Here is a 9,877-nt window from a genome sequence, read left to right on the forward strand (position 1 = left end):
CCTATAGCCGAGCTGTTCTGTGCGACAGCAGTTAAATACTCCGAAATAAGCTTGCTATCCGTGCTTAGTAGTGCCGCCTCAAAGCGTTAAGCTCATCACTGGGAGGTCCGCAGATCCTCGCACGCGTATGATAGATTTTCTTCTTGTTTATTTTAATTTGGATTTTTATATACCATTTCCCCGTTCCCATCTGTAGTAGTTTTTTTTTTACTATGCTTCACCGCAAGGCCCGACAAGGAAGTTGCCAAAAAGAGCAAGGCCACCTGGCGCGAAGCGCGGCGAAGGGAGCCTCGACGGGGACCGTCCGCGTTATCCAGGCTGAAGCAGAGGTTCCCCTGAGGTGCACCGGCGTCATGCACATCCAATGCAAACACAGAGACCACGGAAGTATCTGAGGCAAGCACTGGAAGCGTGGCCGGGTAATTAAACACGGCGGTGCCCATGGTATTGCCGTGAAAACGGCCTATATTGGCGCGTTGTTGCTGCAAATTCGTTTTGCTGTGAAATATTCATTTACAGGTTATGCTAAAGTTCTCATTCATGACATAGTGGCGCATGCGTACAGTGTGCCCATGTGGTAGGTACTCTTTCCGTCGCCGATGACCACGACACTGAGAGAGCGCATGCGAGGCACTGCGAAGGGGCACACCTTATGTTACGTGGCTCTGTCACACTGACACGGGCGAACCACAAACGGCAAACTACTGCCGCTTCACCATTACAGACTTTGTGGCGGGCGCTGTGATCCAGCCTGAACGGCAGTTTAGGCGGCGCTTACACGGGAGCAAAGCGCGCTGTACCCCATAGTACCTATGCAACCGCACATTAGATACAAGAGACCCGCCAAAGTCCCCAGGTCTCGCAAACGCCTCCAGCGAAAGTGCCAACACGTCTCTCTCCCAACTAGCGAATCAGTGCGTTTCTCGGACATGTAGTAGAAACTCTCCTCTGTATTCACATGGAGGAAGAAAAAAAACTAGGAGGGAGCGCACGTGACAATCTTGAAGCCTAATCGGTCGCGCACAAGGCTAATCGATCTTTTACAGCACCATGGAAGGAAGTTATACTTAGCTTAAGTATAACCTCCATGGCGCCATAGGCGTGGGCGCCGTCATTATTGCCCACGTGTCAGCGCCCGCCCTTCTGCGCCTTCTTATCGGCGTTTGATCGCGTCTTTACAATGGCCACGGTGGCTGCTGGCATGGCACAGACATTACAGCTATTTTATTGTATTTTGTCCGACTCAAAAAAGCCCCTAGAAAGATGTGGGGACTTTTTGCTGGGGAATCTTTTAAATTTTTTTCGCCTCAAAATCTCTTTGTGCAAATATATACTGAGGAGGACGACGCGCTTTGCTTGGTCGGCTGCCTAAACTTCCGTCCAAATGGGATGATAAATGGCCGATACAAAGCGTAATGAACAAGTGTCAGTTTTATGTGGTCACCTGTTGGCCACATTGACGTTCTGTGGCGACAACAGTTCTGAAATCGGAACAAGACCTTTCCATCGTGACAGCGACTCTGACGTCACGACAGCAATTCTGACGTCGCAAGAGAAACATTTGGTCGCGACGGCCACGAGTTCTGAAGTCGCAACCGAAGCGCTTTCCGTCACGGCCCTTTAAAATTGTATGTCACTTTCGCATCGGTGGTGTACACTGTACTTTTCTCTTGCGCGGTATTCAATCGTGCTTCCCTGAGGCCGGCAATGATGATAGCACCGACACCGGTATTAAAGTCGACGTGGCCAATCGTTTTAGTTGTGCCGTGACGACGCGGCACCAGCAACGCCCTAACGGCCTCCTCAAAATCGGGCGCTGATCAAAATCATACCACCTGCGGCAATGGCTGCGTATCCGTTTTGTTTTATTTGGTAAGATGTGGCACACAGGCCTGTGGACTTCCATGTGTGGTTACACTGACACATCAGTTAATTTCCCAGAAATATTGCACATGCTTATGCGAAGCGAAAAAGAAGTTTTGGGTTTTTCCACAAAGTTGCCTGAAAAGCTGTCTCACTCGGGTCTCATTAATCTGGTACAGCGCTACCGTGAGAAGCCAGTATGCTGTCACAATGAAGCCACATCCACGAATGTTTATGGAGTTACGAAGTTACGAATTATATGTCCGCTCAAAAGTGTAAGGAGCGAGAGACAACTGTCGAAACTAGCAGTAACAACCCTAACAGTGTCCCCGGTTACCGTTGTCTATTTGTGAATTTCTTAGTAAATATGGATATCCTACAGCAAAATCGATGTTCTAGCACTCCATGATGTACCTGTCGATGGTAACAACACTTTGGCTCTTCTAGAGATGCGGGAGTTGACGCGGTTTAGTGAAAGCGCATCTTAGCTTCTAAAATGTAAATGTAAACAGCAACGCAGACAGATATTTTTACTGTTAACATAGCCAAAATGTACCCTGACAGACATGTAGCCAAGCTGGAAATAAAGAAAAAGAAGTTGGCCGTGGTGCAGTGGTAAGATGGTGGGCTCGGGATCCTCAGGCCCCAGTTTGAATCCAGGGCGGGAAGTTTGTTTATATTTTTCGTTTTTTTTACTAATAAATTTACATATCCTTAAAGAGGTCTCCGTCAATTTTTAATTAAATATTGATCAGGAACTACAGAACTTTCGACGACAGGACGTCACACTACAGACAGCAGAACGACAGAAACAACGTCCCAAAATACGACAGACTGAAAATTTCCTGTTGCGTTTTTCAAGTGGGTTTGCTTTGCATGTCATTTATATTTATGTCACGGCATACCATGTCATTCATGTGATGCATGTGATATTACCCGTACATGTCATTCGTAAGTTGCATTTCATCATTCATAATGTCAGGCCATGTGTCATATTGCGCATGCATATCGTGACATGTATTTTACCCTATGCCATATTGTGTATGTCATGACATGTCATTTATGTCGTGACATGAATGACGCCAAGCATGTAATTTGCGTGATGTGTATTATTCATGGGTGCACGTCTCACTTGTCATGTCGGCATTTCGCGCGACGCTTGCAATGTTACTGTTTCGTCGCGCCTGTCATGTGGTGTCATTACATCCCATGTGATGCATGTCATCTCAGTCATGATATCATGCCATGACATGCCTGCGTCCATGTCATTGTTCTCACGTCCTGCTATTCCTGCTATTCAGGACATTACATGTCATTAATGTCATGTCATGCGTGTTATGGAAGCAGCGGATTGCGATGCCGATGGCATTGAAGGTAAGGAAAAGTCGATGTCGCGTTTGTGAAGTTCGCTTCTGTGCAGTGCGGCGGAAGATTTGACGTTATTTTAGACCATGTTGTGGCGTCTCGCCAGTAGCGGTGCTAGCGGCTAAACGAAAAATGACCAACCATTCCCGTATCGGCAAACAGCTTCCCGCTACCTTCGCGTCCATTCCCACTTCTGCTCACGCCATCGCCCTTGGAGGGCACGCTGCTCTTCCTCAGTGCGTACAGTACGCGTCCTACCCACAGCACAGCCACTGCGCAAATGCTGGTAACGTCACTATGCGATGCTCACGTCACAGTAAAGAGGCGCACACATAACGTGGGACTATAAACGAGTTTTTAGGATTCATAGTTCGACGTTATCGGGGCGAGATGCGAGCATAGCTTTCACCGCCGGCGCCGCAGGTTCTGGCGATGCCTCATCCGGCAGCCCCGGCGGCATGGCGAGAAGAGACCATGATAATTGCCGACTGCCGAGTTTGCTGGGTTCAACTAGCGTTCGTTTGCAGGGCACGCTCGACCTACCCTCTTTGTAACGTGAGCATGCTGCTTAAACTGAGCGTTTGCGCTGTTGTCTTGTTCAGATTCCGCGCCGGCGTTCAGCGCAACTGAGTGCAAATGTCGATGTCACCGCTGTTCGCAGGTCATGCTACACGTACATCTCTGCTTCTGTGCAAATTACATCATATTAGCACTCTCTTGTTGCATTTGTGAAGACACCGCGGAACACTGAAAAGTTCGCTGTCCCGCTCTGATCCTCCAGAGAGGTTATGTGAGCCGGACTTTCAGCAGTTCTCTTGTATCGGAGTTATGTAAGGCATCAATTACTTGATGCTTTCTATACTGTGTCATATTAATCAATGGAGATTATTGGATAGAGTATTCACGTCACGTAGCATTCCTCTTATGATAGAATCTGGGCCAGCAAGCCTCGCACCGTCAGGAAAGAACTTAATTATTCGAGTGGACAGCTAGTATTCAAATGGCGTTGCTTTCATTACGTTTTGGATGTTTTCAGCTAAATTTTAATTGTTGTGCGGCGAAATTTCAGCTGGATATTTGATGATCGCGCCGAATGCTTAGTGTACGCTCATTTATATACAACTGATCTTTCGGACATTGTATTTCACGGAAGATAAACCTTGAGTCGTCACGTTAAGTCATCATTTCCATATCGGGAAAAGGTCACGTAGCAGCGCAAAAGCATTCTTTCTCGCCTCAAGCACGCCGAAGTAACAGTACCAGTGCGCCCGAAAGCCTCCCCGACGCATGAATAGCCCTTGGTTGCTAGCACCGCGGTATGGCGGAGGAGCCGGCCATGCCCACCTATAAAATTACGCTCTCTCCGTGCGGTTGGGATGGCCTGAGAAATACTAGCCGGCACGCGCAGATCTCGGAGGCCACGGTCCGTTTAACTAGTGTAGCTGAAACTGATCGTGATACCGCCGTGCTGAGAGACAACGTATGGCGGCAAGCAAGACGACGCATCCCCGAGAGAAGCACAATAAAAATCCTGGAAGATAAAAAAAAGGTGTTACCGCTCAGTCTCGAAACTTCGAATAACACCTAAGTGGACTGCAGGAGGAATTAGCAAATTAGTCCACTGGCAACAGTTAAGTTTTTTGCCACCTATGAAAGTCCGAAGGGCGCTCTTACAGTGCAAGATGGTGCCAATTTAGGGAAGATTGGGATTGGGCATGGGAGTACAGGGGTTCAACGGGTAGGTAGTACCACGAGTGAAGAGCTGGCTTTGCCTGTAAGAAACTGGACAGGTGACAACCTTACACCGCTGCTACTCGCCCCTTTCCTTTTGTTCCCCCTAACTTCATCGCACTCTTGCATGCGCTAACGAGTGCCTACTTTGCGAAACCCAACTTAATCTACCTGCTATGGATGCAGCGAGTCACCGCTTGGGAAAACACGGCTGTATCAAAAGCTGACGTACTGAAGGCTTTCAGAATGAGCTGGTCAGTCCGCGGATTCTTCGGTGCGTACACCACCACCGACGGGTAGGCATACTCCTCGTTTATATGGAAGGCGTCGTGGAATACCGGATCCGGTTGCGCCGACAGCTTCTGTGGGGCCACTTCAGGCGCGTCTAAGGGAACTAACAACCAAGACAGCACGAGCAAGCTGACCAGCTCGAGTGCCAGCGCAATGTAGTGGCGCTTCACCGACTGCAGCCACAGCCGACGCCTGACGACGTGGAACACCTTCGTCAGACTCATGTCCGGCACGGAAATCCCTGTAGGCTCTGGACACTCCCCCTGCATTAACACCGGCAGGGTAAAACGAATGTTCTTGTTAGCGGTATTCTGCAAAAGGAGCGGGGGTTTCTACACTGGGGCGCCATAACGTAACACTGTTGCAAACTTTTCTGCTTCAATTCTGAAATCAGCCTTTCACAATTGGTCAAAACATTTTCGTTCTACACCACCCCCCCTTCGCCTGTCTGTCATACGACGGCACAAAAGCCGCGATAGCTCCGAATCTGGTATTACGTGCACACACTAATTATGCATGATTAGAGCGAACAAAAAAAATAATTATTTCTGATATGACGCCTTTTCGCCTTTAACCCTCGGTTATTGGTCAAAAGCTTTCGGGTTGCACCCACTTCGCCTGTCACGCCACGTTACAAAACCGCGTAAACTCACCGCGTCAAAGTTACGTGGGCGCGTTAAAGATGCATTATTATGCCGAACAAAACTGAATTTTTTTTTCTGAATAGCCGCGCACTGCCCCATTCGGAAAGGAATAGAAAATGGCTGCCCGCTCATCGCCTTGGCACTGGCGACTCGGAGCTGCTGGAGAGAATGGTATTATTTGCGTATAGTAAATATTTTCGCGTGACAGCATAACATTATAAAACCCTTTCGGCACGTTTACGACCTCGTTCTGCCAACTCTTCTTTGCTGAGAATCCGTTTTAGCGGCATTCTTAGCCTTCAGTTGCATGCCGCCGCGATTTTTGACCAGCCACCGTAATCTATGTAAGGGGAAGCCGTTCAATCGCAGACTCGGGCACCACCCTCCTCTTCCAGTTATATATTTTTACTGCTCCGGCCCGGCCCCTTTTCCATTGAGCGTGCTCCACGCCTCTTGTCAGCCGGCTAGATAAGAAAACCCACTCAATGTAGGGCAGTGTTACTCGCTTTGAACGAAAACAGAAGTGACCTGCTATGAACCTGCAGGAGAGCGTTTTATTGGGATTTTCAAACAACGCTGAGGGTTACTGCCGAATGAATCCATCGATGGCTACGTAAATTTCACGTCACGAGATTGGAATAAAAACAGACTGTAATACTTTTACGTTATAGGGCCCCTGGTCTGCAAAGCGTAAGAATCGCTTCGTGTCGAAAATGCCTGTAATGCACCACTCCGTGATATATGCAAATCATGCTACTTTATGTCCATTTAGGTATTTTCCGTAGAATTAAGGTAGATTATTTCGCCTTTTTATGCACTTCAAGTTTAATGAACTTGATAACCGACAGGAAGCAGTCGCTGTTTGTTGTTGTTGTTCTCAGTGCAACAGAGCTGTTGCACTGAGAACAACAAGAAACTTATTAGCTCGGTTCACAGTACACACTGCAGGCCGAGGAATCCTGGGCTAAAGGTGTTTCGCAAGCCTGAAGGAGGCCCAGCTTTTCTTGAGCGCTGTCGTGGCATTTACTATGGTGACGATGAGCTAGCTGAGCAATAAGGCTGTACTCTAGAAAGGTGAACATCAGTCAGTTTCGAAGACATCGGAGAAGCAATGTCCAGGGGTACGTTCTCGTCACTGGCGTCACCAAGTTCACGGAGTACATGTAGGGTGTTCGGGTAACGTGGAAGAAGCTTCTCTCATTCGCCAGCGCAAGGGCATGACGATGATAAAAGAACGAGAGAACCCGGCGCAAAGTGCAGTCTTCTCTGCCAGTTGTCATAACGGGTTTTGCAGGATATTTTCGGCGCAGAGATCCGATCACGGGCAAGTTGACGAGGTGCAGGGGCTGGAATAACCACGTGACTGGCGTATTCGGTAGACAAGTGGGCAGTCGAAGGGAGGAGGGTCTCGAATGGAAGTGCAAGATGTCGGCCCAACAGTAAAAAAAGCGGCAATAATCCGACGGTGTTACGCCATGATGAATTATAAGCAAAGGTAACAAATCGTAATGTACTGTCCAATCAGGGTGATCAGGTGAAACCCACATGGACAGCATCTCCGTTAAGAGTTCGCTTCAGGTGCTCGGTCAGTCCGTTCGTCGGTGGACGATAAGCGGTGGTGAGCTTTTGTTCATGGGAGCAGGCACGGAGGCCGTCATATACCCCTCTTGACAGGAAGCGCCTGCCGCGGTGGGTGAGGAGCTACCTAAAGGCACCACGGTGGCTAATAAACTCATAGAACAGAAAACTAGCTACGGCTGTAGAATACCTTGTCGTGAAAATGCGTTTGATGGCGAAAAGCATGGCGTAGTCTCTAGCGACGCCGGACGTGACGTACGATTTAGACGGTAAAAAACAAGCGCCCGGGTCACTGCTTGCCTTACTTGTATATCGTTCCCGTGTACGTATCACCGAACCAGTCCCGCACGGTACAGACACTCACACAGCGTCCAGTCGTTTAATAATTGCTGAGCAATGGGAAATCTGATTTGCTCACTGCGAATAATTGACATCTCGCGGCTGAAGCGACAGCGCTCACACTGGCACCTTGTAAAACGAGTCATGTGATACCAACCAACCAACAACTCTTTGCAACTAATACCTCGTCTTCGACTCGACCTAATACCGCACACCACCGTGTTTGGCACACGCAGGAGCCACAACGCTCCTCTGCAATTCATGTTATCAGTTATAGTAGATAGAGCTGTGCGTCTCCAGACCCGCAACTTAAAGTTAACGTTGACGGGATCTAGACGGCGTTTCGCCTAACTTCATCCAAACTTTAAAAACATACAAATGCTACGCAGCTGGACTGAACCCAAGGTAGTATTATTTGCTTCGATTATTTCTTGCATCCAGGCTAAATATATTATTACTCTTCTGGAATTAATCGACTTCTTAATTATTATAGTAATCTAAGAAGTGCAAATGAGAAAATTGTGGAGCAACATGAGAAACTCCTGATACAGCATTCTGTTGCTCAATGCGTGCTGCATAAAATTATTTTTCCGAGCATGAAAGAAGCCTGCGAATACACGCAACGTGCCTCGAGCGGCGAGTCGCGCGGCAATTTCGCGTGCATTCGCGGCTTCATCGCTTAACATAAGGCGTCTTAGCAGTAGGGAAACCGATGCACTAAAGCCTGCCGGCGTACGAACTTTCGGCTCAGAATTCGCAGCCCTTCAAATACTATTACCATGCAAGTACAGAGTTTGGAAGGACACACTGAACGAACGCAAAGGCTTGTACAGGCGGGATTGTGTTACTGTTCAAGATGTGCCCGTTTCAGCCGATTACCTGCTGCAAGGCGTCAGCATATTTCAGCTGAACAGGCAAACTACCTAGTACCTCCTGGCCAACGCTGCTTTCTCCATAAACCGAGCGCTGCTGACTCACGCCTAGCTTTTAATGTTCCCATCCCTGTGACGGTGATGCGGCTTTAAAGCTTTGGGACGGCATGGACTATTATTTGAGAAAAGCTAAAGAAGCATCCTATAAAAATTAAGAAGCTCACCAGAAAGACGAAGGTTCAGCAACCAGGGAACGTTCTTTTCCCAGCACGCGCGTTGAGAACGTTGACAGCGAACAGCTAGAAGTCCTCTTCTTCCTCCACTTCTATATGTAGGCGCATTCACGGACTGTACGGCGTCGTGTAACTGTGAGAGCCCTGGCGAGGTTAATAAATTTTATTGCGATAAAATAACTGTAGCAGAAATAGTAAACGAAAGAGGGAACACTGACCTCAATTTGGCGAAATTTAGGTGCCCCTTCCTTCAGATTGTTGTTACAACTGCTCCCTAGCGAAAGGATGCCACCGGCTGTGGCTGGCCGGCAAGGCATCTAGTGGTGGACAAAGAGGAATCTGAATTGGCAGTAAAGATCTGTAAAGCGATTGAATGAAATAAGGAAGCGTTGTAATTTGCCATTTGGCAGCCGCAAAAAAAAACACAACATGCGAACAATGGTAATATGGAAATATTAGTCGCCCTTGAAAGCTTTTCCGTCGAAATAGCCATTTGTCCTTGTATACATGGTGCCTGTCGTTGCGAACAGGTCTGCATACTTGCGAACTTTGACTATGAACACTGTCAATAACTGTTGTTGTTCACATATAACTAAGGTTGTTTAAATAACACAATTTTAAGATAGAATCGAATAAGAACATTCGAGAAAAAAAGGACCTCCGAATATTCAATAGAATATCGAACATTCCCAATTTCTAAAACAACGAAATGAAAAGTTCCGCGGGGACTGATCCGTAATAAAAGGAGCGGAGTTCCGAGCAGTTCTACAACCCCATCGTCGGCACGTACGCTTTTGCGCTGTCACAAATGAGCAGCGAACTCACTCCTTTACGCCATAGCACTACGCCACCACCAGGTTCTCGCAGCAGCACAAAGTGCCGCCTTACGAAGTCAGATGAACCCTGAAAGCGCCTCCTAAACAAAAATTGATTTCCTGGTCACTGCCTGGGTGGCCAGTAT

The 9,877-nt window shown here is 47.9% G+C and overlaps 1 protein-coding gene across 5 annotated transcripts in view; it reads right to left on the reverse strand.

Moving 5' to 3' along the window:
* LOC135905592 (phospholipid-transporting ATPase ABCA3-like) overlaps window positions 1-9,021 on the reverse strand; it is a 226,287-nt gene extending 217,266 nt beyond the window's left edge. For all 5 annotated transcript variants that reach the window (XM_065436536.2, XM_065436534.2, XM_065436533.2 and 2 more), the window contains exons 1-2: window positions 8,908-9,021; window positions 5,192-5,513 (exon numbers count right to left, since the gene is read on the reverse strand). In XM_065436536.2, the coding sequence (XP_065292608.1) occupies window positions 5,192-5,474 (283 nt within the window). In that variant the 5' untranslated portion in view covers window positions 5,475-5,513; window positions 8,908-9,021. The remainder of the gene's footprint in view (window positions 1-5,191; window positions 5,514-8,907) is intronic.
* Window positions 9,022-9,877: the final 856 nt, after the last annotated feature.

The sequence above is a fragment of the Dermacentor albipictus genome, chromosome 1, assembly GCF_038994185.2.
Source record: "Dermacentor albipictus isolate Rhodes 1998 colony chromosome 1, USDA_Dalb.pri_finalv2, whole genome shotgun sequence".
NCBI lineage: Eukaryota > Metazoa > Arthropoda > Arachnida > Ixodida > Ixodidae > Dermacentor > Dermacentor albipictus.